We start from the raw sequence: 24398 nt of genomic DNA, 5'->3' as shown, positions 1-24398 counted from the left end.
GTACAAATTCTTGCATCACCAGGAATGCTCAACTTTTTTTTTGGCACCACAGTGCAAGTGATTTACCTTTGTGTAATGTGTATTTTAAAATTTTAAATATTAAAGAGCCAACAATAAGAGAAAAAGTTTATTCAACATAACACATATCATTTAGCTACATGCACTCATCTCTTTCACACACTTTTCATCTATATTCAAGTGTAGTTGTCGCAATATATCTTACACAGGCATTAGCAAATACATGTATAGTAAAGCAAAAAACCATCTTAATTCCCAGTTAAAGTTCATCTTCCTTTGTTTTGTCTTGAAAATAAGTTTTGACAGGCCTAAAACTATCCCCAGAAGTTTATTTTTATCTGAAATTTGTCATGTCTATTTTGAATATAAGCTTATGTTTAATTGTCAAATGAGTAATCAAAGGTAAGATTTTTGTTCTTTTTTTTTTTTAAATGATTTTTTTAATCTGATTATCATTGTCCTCCTCTTAAAGCCAGCACTAAATGTAGGACTGAACCTCCTGTCACTTTGTAGTCTTGTGCAGTTTTTTCATCATTCCTGAAAAAAGAAATAAGAGAAAAATAATCATCCATGGTGTAAGAGTTAATGATATACTGTGGAGTGTGGAATCATTTCCATTTGTGGGTGTTCAATGTTCTTGGGCAAGCAAATTTGTATAAATATACACTGTATAAAAATGTTGAACAAAATAATTGTACGTGGGGATGATGGATAAGGGTGATCCACAGAAATTCACGAACATTGGTACCCCACGAACACTGATGATTCCACAGTAGATAATTCCTCATTGTAGAGATCAGGTCTGCCATCCATGATTTGTGACAAGTCTCTAGACAAAGAGGTAATTCCCCATCCTCGCAATGCCAGGGGTCCTGAGTCAACACTTTGCCATGGGACCCCTCCAATTTCATTAAATATTTTTGGGTTTGCTTCTCACTTTGAGAAGCACCAATCAAATTAAAGCTTTCATAAATAGTTAGATAAACAGAAAGGATTCAGTTGATACCTCCAATGCACGTGTTAAAAGTTGTTGATCATAGAATGGCTTAATGTGACTGGCCGAGAGAAAAAAAAACAATAATCAAGATTTGTTATTTTTCTGAAAGACGTCGCTACAGTCAGCCCATGAACTATTGAATGAAACTGGCAAGCAACACAGCAACGTGTTGACTCAGGACCCCTGGCATTGCTGGTGATTCCCTGCAGTGGGATTTTTCTTTCCTTCACTCCCACATATGCTTGAATCTTGAATTCTCAACAGATGACAACCCTAGCCCAACTTTATACTAGAACTCTGGACTCTTTTGACACCTTGAGTCTAAACCCTGGTCTCATGGTACAAAATTTTCAATTTTGAAGGCTCATACCCTGGTGGCTATATGTCTTGTTGATAGTCAACGACTAAATGGGGTATTCAATGTTCTAATACACTTTCAATATAACACCAACTTAGTTAAGCTTGGATTACTGACTTTCAGTCCACCATCATAATTGCACTTTTATTTTCAAAATTTTGATAAGTCATTTGAGTATGGTTTAATTTGTACTGATATTACAATGCATGTATCTGAAAGAGTATCGTAGCAAGAAATTTTGTTATCGTTCCATCCCTATAAATTAGGATATGTCAATGACATTTAGGTATTCAGAATAATGTATATATTATTTGTATAAGTAATAGATGTGAGATTTGCATTATTTTGAATTTCAGATATTCTTTGGGGCTTTGTTCTAAAGTTTACTAATCAACTTACATTTGTTTACCGCTGAAAATCAATCTCTGTTGTGGTGGGGGAATCCCCTCTTTTTCTTCCACTCTCTCTTTGATTCTCTCCACCTTGAGAAAATTAGTGTATAAATAGAAATTCTTAATTTTTTAGTATAGCATAACTTGTTCTTATTATGAGTACATACCTATACATGATGATACCAGGTAATTATTGTAGAATTATAGATGTACTGAATATTTGGTTCATGGTTTACAATACATGTATTTTCATTCCTTGGGTGTTTACAGACAAAAAAATTGCAATATACATGCATGATTGCACTTACTTTGTCTGTAGGTTCGATGTCAATTTCAATCTGTAATGACAAAACACCATACTGTAAGAAATAATTCATACAGAGAAGGAAATAAACATCACCTAATGAATTATTTTTATATTGTACCAACAGAAAAAGGAAGGGGGAGGGAGAATAATTTATCACAAATTTTATAGGGTTATCAGGGTTATAAAAGCATTTTTGAATGCCAGAAATGCTTCTTCATCAGAATACATTTATATGCGAAGTTGTAGTATGTAAAGATTGGTTAAGACCCCTTTTGGCCCTGATTTAGGATGTCTCTAAGAACTTTGAAACATTTTATCATTATAAAAACCTGTTGTCATCATACTTGCCAACCTCCAACATGTAAAAATCTGGTTATGACCAGATTTGGAAAGTAAAATATCTGGTCATAGCGCGTAACGACATTCACGACACATTTAGTACCATGATCAAATTAATATATATGTATATATAAGTATTTGTGTATTGAAATTATTTTATTAAAGGCTTTAATTACAATGATAAAATATTTAATATATATTGATTAAATTTACATGTTAAAAGAGCATTGAAGGTTTCATTATTCAGTATTGACCTGAATTAAGTGTGCAATTTTTTTTTTTTAAAGGAAAGTCTTTTCAGAATCTGCATTGCTGATTTGAAGTACATGGAAAGTTTGTGCTAAATTTGAAAGTATTCTCATTTTGGTTTTTGAATTTATTTTTTCCTAACCCGAATTAATTTAATTAACAAATGCTATTAAATGTACAGTTATGCCTACACCATCTTCGAACACTTTATTTCATCTAATGAAAGTTGTTTTGAAATTCCAAGATTCCTTGATATGTACATAAATATCGTTTCTCATTTTCTTGGTTCAATTTGTTCCTGCTGGCCCTGATAACGATCTCTTCTATCAGAAACCATTTTAAATTGACTTCAAACTTTTTTTTGTCAAAACAACTCTCAGGTAATTGTTTACGCCTGCACTGAAAATTTACTTGTACACGGCCCTACTGAACATAGCCATCGGCATTGTTTACGTATATCCAGCTTGGGTTGTAACTGGAAGTTAAAAGTGCAACCTAATTTACTAACCAAATCCGGAAATCGGGAGATTTTCGGGTTGTTTGGCAAAAGTCGGGTGAAAAGCATGACCCGCCGGGTCATAAAAAAACATAGGTAATCAAAGATTACGAAGCTCACCTCGACGAATGTTATCTACATGTAAGGCAAATTTCACATCATATTTTTTTTCTAGTTAGGGTACATCCCAAGATCAATATCCATGCAAGTTTGATTTAATTATAGACCTGCTCAAAAAACTTTTGACCTGTTTAGTAATCAAGAAAATTTTGGTCAGTTCCAACATCCAAAGCAAGTCTGGAAGTTTTCATCCTTAGATGCACCATCTATGCAAGTTTAATCATAACAGGCCATAATATTATATAGCTACTCCAAAAAAATTACCCTGGTCACTCATCTGGAAAATGTACATCAGATTCAGAATCCAAGGCAAGTCTGGAAGTGTCCATCCCTAGATAAATCATCCATGCTAATTTGGTTAAAATATGGCTAAAATTCACTCATGTGGAAAATCTAGGTCAGATCCAGCATTCAAAGCAGGTTGGTAAGTGTACATCCCTAGATGCATCATCCATGAAAGTTTGGTCCAGGTAGGGCTTATAGTTACTTGGGAACGAGACTACTCCTAAATCTAAACCTGGTCACTCATCTGGAAAATCTAGGTCAGATCCAGCATCCGAAGCAAGTGTGGTAGTGTCCATCCCTAGATGCATCATCCATGCAAGTTTGGTCCAGGTAGGCTTATAGTTACTTGGGAATGGACCTGCTCCTAAAACTTTAACCTGGTCACTCATCCAGAAAATCTAGGTCAGATCCAGCATCCGAAGCAAGTGTGGCCATGTCCATCCCTAGATGCATCATCCATGCAAGTTTTGTCAAGGTAGGGTTTATAGTTACTTGGGAATGGACCTGCTCCTAAAACTTTAACCTGGTCACTCACTGAAAATCTAGGTCAGATCCAGCATCCGAAGCAAATGTGGTAGTGTCCATCCCTAGATGCATCATCCATGCAAGTTTGGTCCAGGTAGGGCTTATAGTTACTTGGGAATGGGACCTGCTCCTAAAACTTTAACCTGGTCACTCATCTGGAAAATCTAGGTCAGATCCAGCATCCGAAGCAAGTGTGGTAGTGTCCATCCCTAGATGCATCATCCATGCAAGTTTGATCCAGGTAGGGCTTATAGTTACTTGGGAATGGACCTGCTCCTAAAACTTTAATCTGGTCACTCATCCGGAAAATCTAGGTCAGATCCAGCATCCGAAGCAAGTGTGGTAGTGTCCATCCCTAGATGCATCATCCATGCAAGTTTGATCCAGGTAGGGCTTATAGTTACTTGGGAATGGACCTGCTCCTAAAACTTTAACCTGGTCACTCATCTGGAAAATCTAGGTCAGATCCAGCATCCGAAGCAAGTTTGGTAGTGTCCATCCCTAGATGCATCATCCATGCAAGTTTGGTCCAGGTAGGGCTTATAGTTACTTGGGAATGGGACTTGCTCCTAAAACTTTAACCTGGGACGCCGACGCTAACGCCAACGCCGACACCGACGCCGACGCCGGGGGTATAGCATTAGCTCATCTCGACTTCGTCGAGGTGAGCTAATAATTGGGTTAAGGGTAGAAAAATCGGGTGTAACCCGACGAAATCGGGTGAGTTGGCAACTATGGTTGTCATCCTTAATCCCTATTAGCCCTTTCACGATAACTGCGGTACTACTCTTTTGCAGAGCAAATTAATAACGTTTGGCGAAGTTTTTGTTGACATATAATTAAATGACGTATATTTAACAATTACTTTTACATCATATTTCACCAAAATATATCATTTTGCCCTGCAAAAGAGCAGTACCGCAGTTATCATGAAACAGTCTATTACAAAATTACTATTGATTCTAGGCTATGGGATACATAAAGGTCACAAAACATGGCAATTTCTGTATTTTCTCATTTTATGCAAATTTTCATCAATTTTACAAATCTCAAAAAGGTTTTTAATGATTATTTCTTATTTTCAGTCCAACTCCTTTTGTTTTCTTTAAAATCATGCCGAGTAGATCTACTCCATTTTACGTCTACCTGTGTTTAGGGTTTTAACACACACACACACTGACAGAATAATTTGTGTTTATTAGACACAGATTATTCTGTCAATGTGTGCGTGTATGTGTTGGGGGGGGGGGGGCTACCTTTGATCTGATTCTGATAAATTAATTAAGTTACCTCTGGCTCTGAAAAGGTATCATCTTATGAATAACAGTGATATTTTCAAATAAGTACATTGTATATACAAGTATGAAATTTACTGTGCCGATTGTCAGATCTAAATATAGAAACCTTTTCACAATATACCAAGATTCAGAGACATTTATGATAAGTATTGATGTCGTATTCTGTAAATATAAATATATCCGTTCTTTCTTTACAAAAAGATGAAGAAACACCAAATATATGGTTCATGTTACCCACAATGTACGAGTAAAAAATATCAATATCTTACCTCCTTTCCTGTCAATGTCTGAAAAATTAGGGGAAATCGTTAACAAGAAACATAAAAATATTGGTAAAATATTCAGAACATCAAAAAAAAAAGTACTTTTTTTTTTAATTCAAAGCGATTCTTTCTTACCTTCACTTTGATCAACATTATGAATGATTTCTTTTATTTCTTGCAAATATGCCGAAGCCGAATTTTCATAAGCAGTTCTGCAGTTCCGGTAAGCCGAATTTATCATGAAACAGTAATTTTGATTGGTTGAAAACGGAAAATTAATAATTTGTACATAGATTCGCTCGTATATTTTTAGCTCGCCTGATCACGGATGACAACGTTACAGAATTCCCCCATTTTTTTTTTTTTTTTTATCGCAGAATGGGTCTCAAGATCATAAAAACTGAGAACATACAGTTTAGATTTAATAAAATTTTCATTATGTGTCGGCTATGTGTTTGTATTCAAATACGGTAAAAACGTTAAATATTTTAAAAGTGTTTGTTAAAAATAAAATTATTTATTCAAGATATTCAAATTCTGAATGTTAACATTTTATTTTTTCTTTTAATTTTTATTATCTATTTACATTGCCCAATATCATAACATGTATAAAAAGAAGACAAAAGAGTGTTGTTGTTTTTTTGGCACAGACACTTACTAGCTTATATATGTATAGACTCGCTCTTTAGATGATAATAATTAATGGTAAAATGGTTGAAAAAAAATCTATAGCATATTTATAATCATAACTTTACATATTCTTCTTGAAATATATATTTACTACTCTATATTAATTTAAAGATACATCAATAAAAATCTAAATATGATAGCAAACAATGTAACAGTTTTAAGCTGACTGAAATATGTTTTTTCCACAAGGACCACTCTTTTTCAAATTTTCTATGTAGAAATTTTTTTATAGCTATACATTTTTCAATATTATTTTTCAATTTCATATGATTTAATAGCCCAAAAGGATTTGGAATTTTACTTTGCATTAAACATGTAAAAATATACTGTTTTGTATATAATTTTATAAAATTTTTAACATTGTTAACATTAATGTTGCTACATGTCATTGGTAGTTCACCTAAAATAGTATTTTCAACATTAGCAGTATTTAAATAGTATTTTCAACATTAAAACATTAAATCTATTGTAAATTGTTTTGTAAATATGTAAACTGAGGTTGGCCCACAAAGATAAAACTTTTTCACAACCAATGAAAACGTGCTGAATAGTTTCTACTTCTTGTTTGCTAAAAGTACAATTGTCCGAATTCTTAGTCTTATTATCATACCCCCGGATCGAAAGATCCGGGGGTTATATTGTTTTTGTCCTCTCTGTCTGTTTGTCTTTTTATCTGTTTGTCTGTCTGTCTGTTGTCAACTTTAACCTTGCCCATAACTTTTGATTGGTTGAAGCTATATATGACTTTCATATTTCACATGTGTATTCCTTGTGACAAGACCTTTCTTTGGAAACTATCATATTTGACCTTGACCTTGGAGTTTGACCCACTTTAACAAAATTTTATGAGACTTTAACCTTGGCCATAACTTCTGAACAGTTGGTGCTTGGGATTTCAAACTTCACATGTGTATTTTTTGTGGCAAGGCCTTCCTTTGGATACCAACAACTTTAAGCTTTTGACCTTGGAGTTTGACCTACTTGTGAAAAACTATAACCTTGGCCATAACTTTTGAACAGTTGGTGCTTGCAGGGATCGACATTAACTTTCAGATTCACTTGCCCTTCGGGCAAGTGATCTCAAACTTTGACTTGTCCGAATGCAAAACTTGGTTGCCCAAAATTAAGAAAGAACTTTAAAAGAAAATTATTAATTACTATAACGTTATTATAAGAAAAAAGATACACTACTGTCAATTTGGCAAGTTGAGCTACCTGAAAAAATGTCGATGCATGCTGCACTTGTACATAAATGAATACCACTGTGCTTGTAAATTTAACCTGTTTACACACACTGCCATGCAACAATAACCTTCCGTTTCCTTTTAATAAAATTTTATATTTTTAAAATTATTTTGGGTAGGATCCTTTTGTGATTCGTGCTTTCAGAGATAACTGTGAAGCAACGCTTAGGAAGATGGCTGCTACAAAACATACATCTTATCTTGATAAGGATACATCGTGTTACACTGTACTTATATCCTATGCTTGAATAGATAATTTAATTTCCTTATAAGAAATTAACAAAACTTTGTTAGACGTAGAGCGTATTTACTACGAAAGAAAATAATGAACCTGATTTTTAAATGAGTGGTATAATCCAGAAACGCTACCAAGGAATTCCAAATGCAAAAACATTGTTAGTCAGGTGCGTGGAGGAAATCAAGTGTTCAATTTATTGTTTTATTTATAAATTAATGTAAACTAAATAAATATGTACATTTGTTTGAGAAAAATTCACTTGCCCGATCGGACAAGAACGTCGACAATTTCACTTGCCCGAACTGAGAATTTACTTGTCCCGGGCAATCGGACAACCGTTAATGTCGATCCCTGGCTTGGGGTTTCAAACTTCACATGTGTATTTCTTATGACAAGACCTTCCTCTGGATATCAACCTCTTTGACCCTTTGACCTTGACCTAGGAGTTTGACCTACTTTTGAAAAACTTTAACCTTGGCCATAACTTTTGAACGGTTGATGCTAGGGCTTTCATACTTCACATATGTAATTCTTGTGACAAGACCTTTCTTTGGATACCAACTTTCACCCTTTGATCTTGACGTTTTATTTACTTTTTAAAAACTTTAACCCTCGCCATAACTTTTAGACAGTTGAAGCTAGGGCTTTCAAATTTCACAGGTATATTCCTCGTGACAAGACCTTTCTTTTGGTACCAACATTTTTCATCTTTTGGTCTGGATTTTGACTTGCATTTGAGAAACTTTACTTTAACCTTTGCCATAAGCTGCCATTCGGGGGCATCAGTATTTCACAAATACATCTTTTTTTTTTTTTTATGTATTCAAGCTCAGAGGCTTCGGAAAAATCTCCCTCCCCCCTCTCGTCGAAGCCCTGGGAGAATATGATTTTTCTTGGCTGAATAAATCTTCATATTTCCATCACCATCATGAAATAAATATACAATATATAGTATGCAATAGGTCCATTCAAATCTCAAACAACTCTTCAAGACTGAGCGAGACAAAGTAGGTATATGAACATATCACTATTTTAAAAATGGAAGTAATAATTCTAGCTAACTGAAGAAAAGAAGAAATGAATCTGTTTACAAAAATGAATATTTTTCCTAGGTATATTGAATCAAGTTGGTTCGAAGACTATATATATATATATATATATATAAATATATATATATATATATATATATATATATATATATATATATATATATATATATATATATATATATTTACAACTGAGCTGAGCTGTGCAGGTTATGGCCTCTTGAAATGAATAAATTCGGGTTCGATGTTCACTTAATTCTGAATTACATATGGCGCTGGTTGGCTACTTTTTTCTTCTTTCCAAAATCAAAATTTAATGTTCCTGATTTTCAATTTTGCAAGAGTACTTCCATGGCACAGTATATCCAGGTTAGTGACGAAGAGGGTGACGAGCCGATAGAAATTCCTAGTGAGGATGACGGTTCGTTGTTGCTCAGCACACTCGCCGCACAGTTTCCGGGGGCATGTGGAATGAAATACAGAAATCCAAGCACTGGAAATTTTCGTGGAATTAGACTATCAGAGGGAAGACTGCATCCACCAGATGGAGTTTGGGGAAATTTTGTTTACATTGTTGTATTCCCCAAAGGTTTGTATTGAACAAGGAGTAATTTATATTGGCATTTTTATATTTGTTCCTTATTCAATCAGTGAGTCATGCAAGAGATGATATCCAGCAACAAATTACATTTTTTTTCTGTATATACATACACAGAAGTGACATCTCATGAAGTTCTTAACATGTTGGTTGCAGTTTAAAAAAAAGGATGTAAAGATTGTAACTCTTACAAGACAGCTTGAATAGGTCCGGCACAATTTCTTGATTTAGCTAAATAGCTTGAATTAGTTATCATTATTTTTATTTATCGTTATCATTTTACATTTTTCTTAACCATGCATTTTTTTTATCGTTATCATTTGACTTTTTTCTTAAATGTGCATTTTTTTCAGCATGTTAAAAAAAAATCACATTTTGGTGCACTGAAAGTTTTCAGCTTTGAACTCTGAATGCATGAGAAAATCATTCATCAAATTGCCAGGGCTCTACATTAACTTTTTTTCATACTTGTCCATTTGGACAAGTGACCAAGACATTTACTTGTCCGAACTTCAACCTCACTTGATATTTTTCAATAAATAATTCTGTCAACTTGAAAACTATTACTTAAAATAAAGTCCATTTTATGCACGCTTGAGGGATTTGTGATTTTATTGATACATATGACAAACACATAAGACAAAATTTTATTTAGACTTTCTGTCCTGACAGCAACATAAATGCTCACAAATGAAACTGTCAACATCAAACAGAATCCAAACTTGGTAAGATCCATGCCTTTGCAGTGGTATGCAATTAGTGAACTTCAATCCCGATCGAGTGTGAACTCAATTACATAGTGATTAATATTGGGATTAAAGTTTGGCTTTTATGTACTGCTTCAGTCTTTATTACCTATTGTTAAACTTTTCACCAGTTGTTCCTTTTATTATTTAGAGGCTTCATAAAAAAGCACTTGTCCAATCGGACAGGTGCCCAGCAATATTCACTTGTCCGTAAATTTTTTTCACTGGTGCCGGACAAGCAGACAAGAGTTAATGTTGAACCCTGATTGCGTCTCCTTTGAGAGACTTTGTACTCATTGACAAAGTTCTAAAAGTTTTGGGGATTTATAAAGAATCTGTGACCACACAGTTACTTCTTGAATGAACTTGTATAACATATCAACTTGCAGATAATGTGATGATAAAACGCAAAGGAGATGAGGCTGGTGAAAATTCAGTGGCAAAGAATAAATGTGTTGATAAACAAAGATGCAGTGATCTCATTGTTCTTGGCTTACCTTGGAAAAGTAATGAAGATGATCTGCGCAGATACTTCTCTTCATTTGGAGAACTGCTTCTTGTACAAGTAAGTTAATTTATTACAAAATCATATGAATGATTAAAAAAAAATGTCAGCTATTGCTCTTTGAGCAATGAGCTCAATTAAAAAAATGTTATTAATGTTCTTGAAAAAAAATGTTCTACCTCAGATATTTTGGGTTTTATTAAGATTTAGTGTAATTATGATGAAGTTTTATCATAAAAAGTACATTTTGTGTAATTGCTTATTTTTTTTTAGGTGAAGAGAGATGTGAAAACAGGAGCATCAAAAGGGTTTGGCTTTATTCGATTTTTAGAGTATGATTCACAAGTAAAGGTTTTGGCACAAAGACACATGATTGATGGAAGATGGTGTGATGTAGCTATTCCAAATTCAAATGCAAGTATTTTCAGTGGAATAATTTGTTTTATACAAATTAATCAAATTTAGAGATCCGTTTCTCAGTCTTTAAACAATAAAAACATCAAAAATTAAAAGATATCATTTGACATATCATTATACCATTCCTAGTATTGGCATTTTGCAAAGTCCAAAGACAATGTTTTACTTTGATTGCTCATAGATACAGTTTTATAAGTATGCATTGTGAAAGTAAAAATTCAAATGAAAATTTATTAATTCATTTTATTACATGTACAACTGTATATATTATTATATAATGCATAATAATGATAATTCATTCTTGGTTTTTTCCTTTCATACAGGAAGGTGCTGCAGAAATGGTTAGCAGAAAAGTTTTTGTAGCAAGATGCACTGAAGACATAACAGCTGATGACCTAAAAAGTTACTTTTGCAAATATGGGGAAGTGTCCGATGTTTTCATTCCCAAACCCTTCCGAGCATTTGCTTTTGTTACTTTTGCAGATCACAGGGTTGCTCGATCTCTTTGTGGGGAAGACCATATTATCAAGGGTGCAAGTGTTCATGTCACCACAGCGGCTCCCAAAAATGCAGACAGAAATGATAACAGGGGCAGATTTGATCATGGAGGAAGTGGGAGGGGAGGGGGACATGGGGGGTGGAGCCAGCAAGGTAAACCAATTGCTACTGTAGGTACAGTTCCACCTGTTCCTGACCCAAACATGGCTAATAGCATAGGCATGAATTTATTGAATTCAGCTGTGCTAGCAGCAGCCCAGGCTATGTTACAAAGTCAAGGTCAGTTACCAGCACCCCAACCACAGCCAGTGGGTCAAGGTCATGGGGATCCTTTTGGTGTTCAAACCACAACTGCCAGACAGACCCAGCAAACAGGGTTCTTTAGTACTCAGAACTCTGCAGGCTGGGGGACAGCTGACACCAACACATCCGCAGGCGGATATCCCAACTGGGGAGGAAACAGCCATCAGAGTGGTTGGAGTTAATGTATGGGAGGATACATTGTTTGGTGTGCGTCAGTGTGGTGTTGATTTTTTTTTTATATGCAGAGTGCGAAGCCTTGTGTTTATTAGGGCTGGAATGATATGGGAAGACAGACTTCTATGATCCATGCATCTACTGCTTGTAGTATATATCTGTTCCTATATTTTGAATGTATATCAAAAATTACATGTATAGCCAAGTCAATACATAAGTTATGTTAAATTAATTCTTTTAATCCAAAGACAAAAAGTCCTGAACAAATATTTTTCCTCTCGTAAAAAAAATATCAAAGACTTTATTTTCTCTTTTTTTCTAGGAAATTACTTGGTAGTATTGAAAAAAAAATCTAAGCTTTTATCAGTGTAAAGTTGAATTACTGAACTAAAAAGTATTTTAATGTGCAGAATGTAGCAGAATTTGCAGTCATTGTACCAGGATGTATTGTTTCACATTTTACTTGTATCATCCCAGCCCTAGAGTTTAACCATTTATAAGGTCACTACAGCAGTTTCTAGAACTTTGCTTATTCCAAAATGATATTTATCCTTTTTGTTAATTTGCACCATAGGTTTAACAGTTTTTTAACCACACATAATTATATTGTCCATTCAGAGAAATTACTTATACAAACTGACATCTAAACTGTACCTTTTAATTAACACATTGCTCTATAGCATATTAACTTATACATTTAAAGAGGTTGTTTCACCTTCACTAAAGTGGTGCTTTCAGAGGAGAAATCAGTGCTAAGCACGACAACTTGTTTATCCTTTCAGAGTTTAAAAGAATAGTAATTCATAAGATTTTTAACATGGGAACTTGGTTCCAAGTTTGTTTGTTTTTTTTTTTGTGTTGCTTAAATATGATCAGAAATCTTAATATGTACATGTACATAAAATATTATGTGTGGATTTGCATAAATTGTTAATCAGTGTATCTACCTTCAGCATTCCCATTTGTTGTAAATTTTTACGAAAAGTAGCTTTCTATATTTTCCCTAGCAACCTACTACATGCAGCAGATGCCTAAAATTTTCTAAATTGTTTAAATTTCACCTTAATTTTTTTCTGATGCTGATATTGTATTTACTTCTAAATAGATTTTTTGAGATTTGTATTTCAGTATGTAAAACTATTTAACACTGTGTGACCATTATGAGAAAAGTAATTGGATTATTGGTTGGACTGAAATGAACAGAACTTGAAAGATGTAATCTAGACTGAAGTGTGTATTGAGAAAATTTGGAAAAAATTGAATTAATTGAATCATGAATGGAATGAACTGAATCATGAGTGATCTGGAATGGACTGAATCATGAGTGATCTGGAATGGAATCATGAGTGATCTGGAATGGAATCATGAGTGATCTGGAACAGACTGAATCTTGAGTGATATGGAATAGAAACTTGAGCAATTTGGAACAGAAACATGAATGATCTGGAATATGAATCATGTGTGATCTGGAGCAGACTGAATCTTGAGTGATCTAGAATGGATTCAGTGGTGTATGGATGCTCTGGAATGGACACAGATGAAGTGTGATTTTGCTTTTATGTTGTATTGTGCAGAATGAATTAAAGGAGAGTGTATATATGGTGTGCAAAAGTGTTTTGAGTGTTTCTTTTTAGCATTGAAGTCTATGGTAATATCTGTGTTTTTATCTTTCAGGGGTACCTCCTTGAGGGTTGAGCATCATTAGAAAGAGACAACTTGCCTAACTCATTGCGCTTAAAATCAATTTAAGGTTAACATGTCTATCATATATTTCTTTTAGCTTGGTGTGGTAAAACCTGTACAAATTTATGAACAAATACTCTTTCATAATAACACACCTTTTGTAAAGACTTATTAACGTCTTCTCTGCCCGTTGCTATTTAGCAAACTAAGTGCATGGTTATGATGAGCAAGGGTGCCTCTTCAAAATTTGTGAATTGATTACCCTTGGGTCAGGAGTTTTGGTGTTAAGGAGGGGCCCTATTGATTATATAGTGAAAATGCATTTATTCTTTGAAAATTTTCTTCTCTTCTCCTGGTATAGTATATACCATGGGCCTTAATTTGGGAACGATTGTTTGATCGTAACGTCCCATGCAAGAATTTTCACACGTATGGAGACGTCACCATATACCGATGAAGGGCTTCAAATTTAGACCTCTATACTCGGCCAGTTAGAGCCATTGAGAAGTGAGAGATTGAAGGTTTTAATGTGAATATATGGGAACAAATCCTATAAAGGATTTCTTCAATTCAACAGTGCCCTGATTGGTGATATTTACTGTAAAAGAATCTAATTGTGCAGTGCCAGGAACCAAAAAAAATGATAAATTGTTCTAAAAAGTAAATTGTATCCGTATGTGCAAGCAAACTCAGGAATTAAGACTATTAGTGTATATTCAGGTTTGTTCAAATCATGGTCTCCAGGAATAGAGCGGGCCATTTTTTTTCATGTACATGTAATTAAATAGAACAGGATATGGATTTTGGTGATAATTGTACACAAGAAGACTCGAGTAATTCAGAGTCAATTTTAAACCAGACGGGGTAGGGTGGACCACAATAGGGAAGCAAAGTTTTACATGGGGATATACTAGTATAAGAAAACGTGGAAATCTGTCAATGTGACATCAAACCGGGTTTTCTTTTGTGTGAAGAGTACTGGTATTTTTCACATGAATTAAAAACTTTCCATTCTGAAGACTATAGGAGCTGACATCCCAACAAAATCAATGTACCCTATTTGCAAATTTTGGAGAGTGTACCCTATTTGCAAAGGATGTATTCGTTATAACAAAAGATTTGACCTATAGGAGAGAACAATTTTCCGGAAAAAGTCGCATTTAAAAATCAATTTTCTTTAGTTGTTTTCTATCGTATATTTGTCTAAATTTTTCAAATTTGCATTTTGAACCTAAATTTATTTATTTGCAACTTTGAAATTAACCTCCAAAGTTGATCAAAACAGTATTTTGTCCGTTAAACCACTAATTTTTGCGTGAATTTTGGCATAGAAGTCCTTCAGGGCAGGCCTGCCCCTAAATTAAATTATGAAATTTTGATAGAATTTGATCTAAGGAATAATTTAAAAGAAGATTTTTTTTAGGGGCACACCTGCCGAAATTCGTGAAAAACCTACAAAAAATGCGAAAACATATTTCTATCATACTGGTTTATATCTATGACGTATGTCTTCATAGACAGTATAACTCAGAAAGATAGACCGCAGACTCTCAACAAGAATATTTTTAGTGTCCTGGTTCGAATCCACCTGATGGCATACCTTTATTTTTTCAAACTTTCACCTGTGAAAACACGAATTTATTTTTTTCATACAGGCTTTTCCATTTTACTTCTATTTTCTTCATGAAATGAATGAATGCTGTTGATATAAAAGACATTTATGGAATTGCAGATCATAAAATCTCTTTAACTGAACGCAATCAACCGGAACTATACCTCACTTTGTTCGAGGACACGAATCATTCACTTTGTGTTACTCGATACTGCAGGTGTCACGAAAAAAATCATGTCGAGCAAAAATTGCTGCGTTTGTCTTTCAAGAAAATCTCTGGGTAATAGTACTGTTGTGCCAGTGGGAGAGATACTGCGCTATGCAGATAAGATGCAGTTCATTCCTCGGGAAAATTGTGTGCATTGGCGACATGTTATGCCAAATATGCAGGAGGGAAGTTTACAGATTAGAAAAGAATGTGGTAAGGTCAGTAAAGGTTTTATGTTCCGTTGTCATTACCCAGGCATCAAGTAAGGACCCTCATACGAAGGAGGTAGGGTCATATGGACACACAGTTGACTACAAGTAAAGCGATGCATGAGAAACAAGAAACTACACGCATGTGGCCTGAAGTCAGCAACCGGAACGGATATCGATAAGCATTTTCTAAAGACTGAAACCAATATCGGCCCTATAGGTCAACACATATATACACCTAGAAGTGATCCTTTGGAGAGAAATAACTGTAAGTTCAACAAATGGTATTTTCCCCATGGGTGATAAAAAAAAATCAAAGTGTCATATACGTGCAATTGATCTGCAAAATAAAAACTTCTTATATTGAAAATTGTAGGAGAAGGTTATCCGGACAATGATGTACATATCTGCAATATTTTGCAAAAAATAATTCAAATAGTTCAACAGCAGGTATTTTTTCCTGAAAAATTATCAAAATAAAATCAAAATTCAAGTGATATGCACATCTCTGATATATATACAATCGATCTGCAAAATAATGTCCCCATCTTGAAAACTTTTGGAGAAGTTATTACGACAAACGATGTACTCTTAATGCAATATTTTACAAAATAAATTACTAAGTTCAACAGCTGCTATTTTTCTCATACATAACTAAAAATCAAAATCCATGTAAAATGCACATCTCTGATATATGTACAATTGCTCTGCAAATCAAACAAGATGTGTTTGTGAAACACTGATGCCCCGTATGGCAACTTAAAGCAAAGGTTAAACTTTCTCAAATGCAAATCAAATATGTTGATACCCAAAGTAAGGTCTTGTCTCGAGGAATAAACCTGTGAAATATGAAAGGCCTTGCAGCAACCATTGAATAGATATGGAAAAGGTTAAACTTTTTTTTCAAAAGTATGTCAAACATCAAGGTCAAGGTCAATAGTCAAAATTAATGGTGCCAAAGGAAAGGCCTTCTCCCAAGAAATACACAGGAGAAATATGAAAGCCGAAGTACAAATCGTTCAAAAGTTATGGCCAATGTTAACGTTTTCCAAAAGTAGGTCAAACTCCAAGGTCAAAGGGTCAAAGTTGTTGGTATCCAAAGAAAGGTCTTGTCACAAGGATTACATATGTAAAGTATGAAAGCCCTAGCACCAACCGTTCAAAAGTTATGGCCAAGGTTAAAGTTTTCCAAAAGTAGGTCAAACTCCAAGGTCAAAGGGTCAAAGTTGTTGGTATTCAAAGGAAGTTCTTATCACAAGGATTACACATGTGAAGTATGAAAGCCCTAGCACCAACCGTTCAAAAGTTATGGCCAAGGTTAAAGTTTGGCAAAACTTTGCAAAACTGGGTCAAACTCTAAGGTCAAAAGGTCATATATGATGGTACCCAAGGAGAGGTCTTGTCATAATGAACACCCATGTCAAATATTAAAGCCTTACCCTTGACAGCGTAATAGTTATGGGCTAGGTTAAAGTTGACAACAAACAGACAGACAAACAAACAGACAAGACAAAAACAATATACCCCCGAGATCCTTCAATCCGGGGGCATAAAAAGTTCCTATATCCTGTATCTTGGAAACTGAAGAAGAAGTTATACGGACGAATGATGCACTGTACCCTTTTGGCAGCAGACTGCCATTTTCACCATTTTCAATAATCTGATTTTTCCTACGGAAAACCCAGTCAAAAGTCTTTAAATGATATTTTCCCTAGGAACAGCAAGACCAGGATTAGTCATTATATGCAAGGACCCTAAAGTAGTGCAGATCAATTTGTTCAAATCCCCCTTTGGGGGATAAGATAGGGCAACAATGGGAGATTTAAAAATTTTATGAAAATACTGCATGTATTTGGGAAAATCTTTTTTTCCCAAAGCAGCAAGGATATGACAGTCATACTGATATTGAGGCATCCCAATGACGCGTGGGTTCAAGTTATGTCATGATCCTTGAGGAAATGGGTGGGATAAAAATATGGGGTTAAAATTTTTCATTTGAAGAGAAGGAAAAAATTTTGATAAAGAAGATCAGCAGATCCAACGGGACTCAGGTGAGCATTGCAGCCCATTTGTATGGATCTTTTGTTCGCTGAAGCAAAGTCTAAAGTGCGCTAAACATGTAATTATGTGTCGTAATTTTTTTCTTCACATTTTCATCTTCCCCAGAATCTCTACTGATCCAAACTAACTTATATATTGCGTAAATTCATTGTATGCTTGGGTGAAGGAGATTCGATTATCCAGATAAAGGACCATGCCCCTTTTAAGAGGAGATAACCAAGAAAACCTTAAGTAAGGTGGAAACATTTAAAATATTCTCAAGAACCACTGGGCAAGAAAAGACGAAATGTATGAAGACTTTGTGTGGGAAGTTTTGTACAATTCATGAACCCTGAGGTAGGGTGAACCACAAGAGGGGATCGTAAGTTTATATGGAAGTAGACAAGAACAGGGCTATAAGTACAAACGTACGGACGGACACTCCTCTCACGGCCCAAGGTAGGACGATAATGGGGGATCAAAGTGGGTGGAAAATCTCCCTAAGAATCGTTGGGTTATATAATTAGTATTTACAGTGTATTATTCATAATAGCATAGTAAGCATACCAATGCAGTACAGCTTCAAGTCCGAGATTAAGTTTCCATTCTGGCCCCTTGGACTAGGATGATTTCAAAAAATGAATTTGAATGTTTATAAATGATATTATAGAGAAAATTTTCTAAAAGCAATAATAGCAAATATTCCTGATTTAAATTGTGTAGCTATAGGAAAATTTTTAAAATTTAATTAAATCCTTGGGTTAGGTTGGAACCAAAATCAGGGGATAGAATTCTATGTAATACATGTACATGTGTTCACACAGAGAAAACCCCTTTTTACGAACTGCAAGACCGTGTAAGTCATATTGAGATCGAAACAATCCCATATTGACTGGACCCCTTGGAGCGAGAGTGGGCCCATATTATAGACTCATAATTTTTCGTGGGAATAGATGGGGATATTTTTTTTTCATGTTTTAAAAATTTAAAATGCGGTCAAAATTAATTATTTACAAACTCAATTTTCATATTGATGATGATTCAATACTGAGCGCTGTGGCCTTTCGGATAAAGAATTTTCATCTTTGGTTGTTAACCAGGAATTTCTGTACAAAATGGTAAGGAATGTCGATGATTTTCAATTATTTCATTATTCAAATCCAATACACCACACTGGGAAGGAGGGGGAGATCATATTATCTTTGTTCTGTATTCGTATGTAACAAAAATGGTTATTATATATGTTCCATATAATAATATGTTATATATGTTCGGCAGTATCAAAAGTTTTCAACCGATGAGCAAAGGACAGTAAAACAAACTCAAAATTATCGTCATGACGCGTAGAATTATTTTCAAACCAAAGTGTTGGATATGCAATACAAAGAGGACTTGAACGTTGCCCCCAGAATGCCAATAAAGCCTGTAATTATGACAGAGAGTTCTTTTAATGATCCTTACTAAAAGTGATATGAATATCATTCTACAACGGGTTTTGGATTGTTGACTGAAATAAAATACATGTGTATACCGCTCTTCTTGACAGCAATGTTTCCTCAGCATTTGCAGGAAATTCTGATTCGTTACATTGTACTGATATGGACGTTATCAACATTTGACCAAATTTGATGTAACTTATGGGAAAAAAAATGTCCAGGCTAAACCCTAATGCTGAAAAAAATATGACAACTGCTGCTTGTTACCCGGGAAACTGCAGTGAATTGGACTTTGTGTTTGTATGGTCATTTGAGGATCCACTAAATTGCGATTCGATAATAAAGTAAGACAAACTAAATTAAAAGAGTAACGAATGTTGCGCACAAAGAAAATACGGTGATTAATGATCAAAAAGATAGTTTGACTGGTATTAATGAAAGTTTAGAGAAAGTCTATTTCTTTGCAAGTTCACTGTCTTTGATCGTATCACCCGCGTGGCGCAGTAGTTAGAGCGTTAGCTCTAGAGTCGCGGAGCGAAGTGAGGAGTTGATTCTTGCGTTGCGGGTTCGAATCCCACTGTGGGACGTGGAGACCGGTCCTTCGGAGCGTATAAATCGAGGTCTCGCGTCGCAGTAGGTGCTGGCACAGAAAAGATCCTTTACTGCTCAATGGCCCTGAGTTAATTCCCAGTATAGGTCAAAATTTGCAGCTCTCCACCGGCAAGTGGTGGCGTCTCCATATGAGTGAAAAATTCTCGAGAGGGACTTAAAAATACACAAACAAACAAACAAAAACCAGACCTGCTTTATTGTAATTTGTGCCTTGTCCGATGGAAGTTATGAATCAAGCAAGTTGAATCAAATAATATAAAACACTGCAAAGTATTAAAGCATGCAATTTTATTAGTAAAAATAACGATTATCAACAGTGATTATAAAACATGCAGATATCTATATAAAAAATAAATATACTATTGGAGTAAACCAATCATTTGGCACATAATTATGAAAATAATAATACTAAAATAATGGTTCATATGTTCTTAGATAAAAGTTTGGATCCCTTATCTTGGAAATTCCTTTGGCCACTGCTAAAAAAATAAAAATAGTCAAAAGACCGTTTCCAAAGAAATCTCACAGAAATGTTAAATGAAAGACTGTGGTTGTAGATAACGTTCCATCACTGAATGTTAACAATATCCGACAATATTCAGAAATCTCTGTCATCCAATTAGAAGAAAGGCACAGACGCCACAAAGCAGTGAGAGCCAGAAGTGACAAGAATCTCTTGTCCATAGAAATTGTCTGCTTCCAACAGTGAAAAACTGCCAGGAGACAAGTCTTCTAGTAACAGGGATGTGTTAACCACTGGTCTGTAGTCCTCTGGGAGTGTCTGTTAAACATATTTTATAATTATTCAGTTTGTTAAACTAAGAAGAAATTTGGAACATATGTAAATTGATTATATAATGATAACAATTAAGCCCAAGGTGTATGCAACAGTTTTACTAATACTTTTGGAAAGTAAACATATTTAAAATTTTGTATTTTCAGCAAAGCATACTTTCACAACTCTTATAAATAAACAATTTTATTTCAACAAAATGTGTAAGGCCTACTACATGTAATACCTTTCTGATAGACATTGGCTCTTTTTTGGACCCAGAGTTCAACTGGCTACATCTTTCATTGACCTTCTGGACAGCACTATTAGACAAGGACTTATGCTGAAGCTGAAATTATTTTACACAATTTATATACTTTCATTTAAAATACATGATATATTCTATTTTCACATAATGTCAAATTATGTTTTCTGTATGTAACCTTTTGTTCCTGGGCAGACTGCTTTGATGGCACAGGAGATCTTGATACAACACTTTGTGGTTCCTTTTGTTTAAGATCTGAGTTCACAGTGTCCTTTGCTTTTTTGTCAGCAGTAGTAGCCTCTTTAAGAGTAGAATCAGCTCTGTCCTTAGCATTTCTACCAGCAGTGCTCATTTGCTTGGATGTGGAATCAACACTTTCCTTTTTATCATCAGTAGATTCCACCTGACCCTGAAAGCATTCAACATGTCAATTTAAACTTGCACTTATAATTTTCTGAATTATTCTTCTTAATGACTTTTTATAAGTCTTTGTTTTGAAAAAAAAAAAAAGAGCAAAAAAAGCCCCTGATGCCGGCGGACTGGTGCCAGAGGCGATTAGTTTTAAGAGAGAGAGGAAAATTTGAATTCAGGTATTTATTACACCTACCTGTTTTTGTCTGTTCAGGATCCTCATAATTCTGGCAACATATGGAGGATATTCCACTGAGTCTGTTTGAACTTTGGGTGGAATAACAATGCGTTTGACCCCCTTCTAGAAAATAAAAGAGGAAGTCAAAAATTCAATTTACAATAAATCTTGTAAGAATCAAACAATTTTAAAGGATTTATTTAATATTGTTTTAAATTACCTTGCCACTTTTCTGAGTTACAGAGGATGGGGCAGAATTCTGACTCTGAGTCTGCTGCACTGTTGCTTCCATTTGTTTCCCAGGGGTCTGCTGCATGGATCTTGCTTCCATTTTATCCAAATTTCTACTCACTTTGGCTTTTGAGCTGTTGGAAGTTAATTGTTTGTCCAGACTTGCATATTGTCCCTGGGAAACATTTTTAGGAGTCCTTTTCTTAGTCTTTCTTGTTTTAGTTTTTGTTTGTGCCTCCATTGGTGCCACGAATGTAGGTACACTCTTTGGGTTAAGACTCCATGATTCCTGACACCAAAAAATATACATTTTTTTGTTATTGAAAATGTTACTAACTTTCAGCATAGAAAATACAGTTAAGAAATTGACAAAAACAAATCAGAAAAAACTTACAAGCTGATTAGCAGAACACCTCTGGGGATAGTCAGCTGATAGTCCAGTTGTTGCCATATTAGGTGTGGGTGTCACCAAAGGTGAGTATGCACCCTCATTGTAACAGTTGCTACTGACTCCATGGATCGTTTGAGTTGGTAGATAAATTATCTGATCATTCACTCCAGCAACTGAAGGAATACTGAGGATATTGGTAGGAACTTGCAGTTCTGTTCTCTTAACCCATTCATCTGGTACAATGGTTGGAGTACAGCCTTGAATCTCCAAATTTATGGGTAAAACCTGTTTATAAAGACACAACAGTGTTATTTTTGCAATCTAAATTATTAATTATTAACTTCAAAATTATAAATTTTACAAATCAAGCTTATTTGTACATTTCTTTTACTATAGATTTAAGAACCACTCTATGTATTTAGATGTGAATACTTTCATGGGTCTGTTTGAAATAAATAAACTGAACATTTAGTGTCTTATTTTTCCAATATGATTGTTCTCTTTAATGTAAAAGAAAGCATCATCGGTGTGTGTATAAAGATATAAAACACACTTAAATCTGGGAATTTATGTCCCCGTAGGATTCAGATGGAGGGAGAAAAGAAGGATTAACTTTAACCTTGATCTTTTGGCCTCAAACCAACAGGGGTCTTTCTTAAATTAGAAAGTCATAACCTTGGTTTCATTGCAAAAGCTCGGCATAAGTTATCATCTGGAAACCACATTATGCAGTCTATGAATTTCTAATCTTGGCTTTTGACCTTTTGACCTCAAAATCAATAGGGACCTGTTTTAGGTCATAAGTAATGATATTAATTCTATTGCAAAACCTCCAGGAGATCTAAAGTTGTCATTTAGAAACCATTTTCTGCAATGTGTGCATTTCTGACTTTTTTTGACCTTTGGACCTCAAAATCAATAGCACTGTTTTTAAGTAATAGAATATTATGATATAATATTTCTTGCAATAGCTCATAGAAACTTAAGCCATCACTAGTTTCTGACCTTGACCTTTGACTTCAAAGTCAATAGGGTTCTTTCTTTAGTTATAGGGAATTATGAATATGGTTTAATGCTCTGCCCATTGCAAAAGCTCAAAGAAAATGAAATTTACAATCTGGAAACCATTTCATGCAAATTTGATTTTTAAACCATGACCTCTGACCTTTTGGCCTAAAAATGAGTATGTTTTTTTTGGAGTCATAGGGAGTTATGTTAAAAAAAAATTAAAGTAAAAGTTAAAGAACATTTTAGAATATCAGAAACTTAAGTGTTACACATAGATGGATAGACAGATACTGCAGACTGAAATTAATATTCTCCACATTTAGTGAAAGTGGGGTCAGAAAGTATGAGTTAATTTTCACACATTTTCATTGCACATCACTGTCCAGTTAAAACTTTTCATATCTGAAAATGAAATAAAGAGGACAATTTTTGAATACATGTTTCTTGAACATGAGATACAAGTATACTTACGAGTTCATTTGCAGAGATTGGCTGTTGTGGTTCTGCCTGTGTCAAAGTTGGATTTAGAACGTGGACAGCAAAACCATTCTGAGCTGAGGGCTGAATGTTTCCCTGGCTGTTTAAGACCAGCTGTTGTACAGTAGACTGAGCATTGTATCCTGTTTGCAGTACAGTCTCCTGAGACTGCTGCTGGATGGACGTCCATGGTAGGGTCTGTCCTGATCTCAGCACATTCAAGGTCAGTTGTGGATGCACATTTGTGCAATCAGTCTACAAAAGAAGACAAATTAAAAACTAAATATTGTAAACTAAAAGTACTGTGGACAAGCTAACAAAATCATACCCTCTGCTACAATTTTAAATTGCTAGAGTACCAGTACATTTTTTGATCTTGGCTCAAGAAAATGAAACACCCTCTGGTCATAAGTAATCTGTTTTCAAAGTATGAATGTCCAGTGATTTTCCATTAGAAAATTATGGACCAGACACAAATTTTATACTTTTTCTGACAGAGTCTTGAACTTCCCATAGGACCTAAGGTTAAGCATGACATATCCTTAAGTCAGGAGCAATCTTTGCATAAAGTTTCAACTTCCATTTTATCTCCAGTAGAAAGTTGTGACACTTATTCTGACAGTGACCTTGAACTTCCCAATATGACTTTGGGTCATGAACAGGAAACAATCTTGGGTCATAAGCAATCTTAAGTTTGCAATAAATGAGCTTCAAAGTTCAAATGTATTTCTAATTACAAAATATGGTAAGGACAGGTTA

At 34.6% G+C, this 24398-nt stretch overlaps 3 protein-coding genes across 4 annotated transcripts; 1 reads left to right on the top strand and 2 right to left on the bottom strand.

The window, feature by feature from the left end:
* Positions 1 to 114: 114 nt before the first annotated feature.
* LOC133205788 (NEDD8) lies at positions 115 to 5863 on the bottom strand. Its single transcript, XM_061341658.1, has 5 exons — positions 5783 to 5863; positions 5654 to 5671; positions 2074 to 2103; positions 1773 to 1855; positions 115 to 555 (listed from the first exon to the last, which is right to left on the bottom strand). Exons 1-5 carry the CDS (start codon positions 5798 to 5800, stop codon positions 471 to 473), a joined length of 234 nt encoding a protein of 77 aa, XP_061197642.1. The 5' UTR covers positions 5801 to 5863; the 3' UTR covers positions 115 to 470.
* Positions 5864 to 9125: 3262 nt separating this feature from the next.
* LOC133205531 (TAR DNA-binding protein 43-like) lies at positions 9126 to 12407 on the top strand. Of its 2 annotated transcripts, none has more exons than XM_061341363.1 (4): positions 9126 to 9454; positions 10599 to 10774; positions 10988 to 11128; positions 11455 to 12407. In XM_061341363.1, exons 1-4 carry the CDS (start codon positions 9217 to 9219, stop codon positions 12112 to 12114), a joined length of 1215 nt encoding a protein of 404 aa, XP_061197347.1. In that variant the 5' UTR covers positions 9126 to 9216; the 3' UTR covers positions 12115 to 12407. The 2 variants fall into 2 exon arrangements, with proteins under 2 accessions (XP_061197347.1, XP_061197346.1); XM_061341362.1 differs by having other exon boundaries at positions 10988 to 11132; positions 11459 to 12405.
* Positions 12408 to 20195: 7788 nt separating this feature from the next.
* Positions 20196 to 24172, bottom strand: LOC133204754 (uncharacterized). Its single transcript, XM_061340496.1, has 8 exons — positions 24125 to 24172; positions 23634 to 23894; positions 22158 to 22439; positions 21753 to 22052; positions 21551 to 21655; positions 21122 to 21352; positions 20926 to 21027; positions 20196 to 20687 (listed from the first exon to the last, which is right to left on the bottom strand). The coding sequence occupies exons 1-8, from the start codon at positions 24170 to 24172 to the stop codon at positions 20526 to 20528; spliced, it is 1491 nt and encodes a 496-aa protein (XP_061196480.1). The 3' UTR covers positions 20196 to 20525.
* Between the last annotated feature and the right edge of the window lie 226 nt (positions 24173 to 24398).

Source organism: Saccostrea echinata, unplaced genomic scaffold (genome assembly GCF_033153115.1).
Source record: "Saccostrea echinata isolate AGI-Se365-2 ecotype Australia unplaced genomic scaffold, CSIRO_AGI_Sech_v1 ptg000054l, whole genome shotgun sequence".
NCBI classification, from domain to species: domain Eukaryota; kingdom Metazoa; phylum Mollusca; class Bivalvia; order Ostreida; family Ostreidae; genus Saccostrea; species Saccostrea echinata.
Note: the sequence above shows the minus strand (reverse complement) of the source record. Positions and strands in the feature narration are given on the sequence as shown.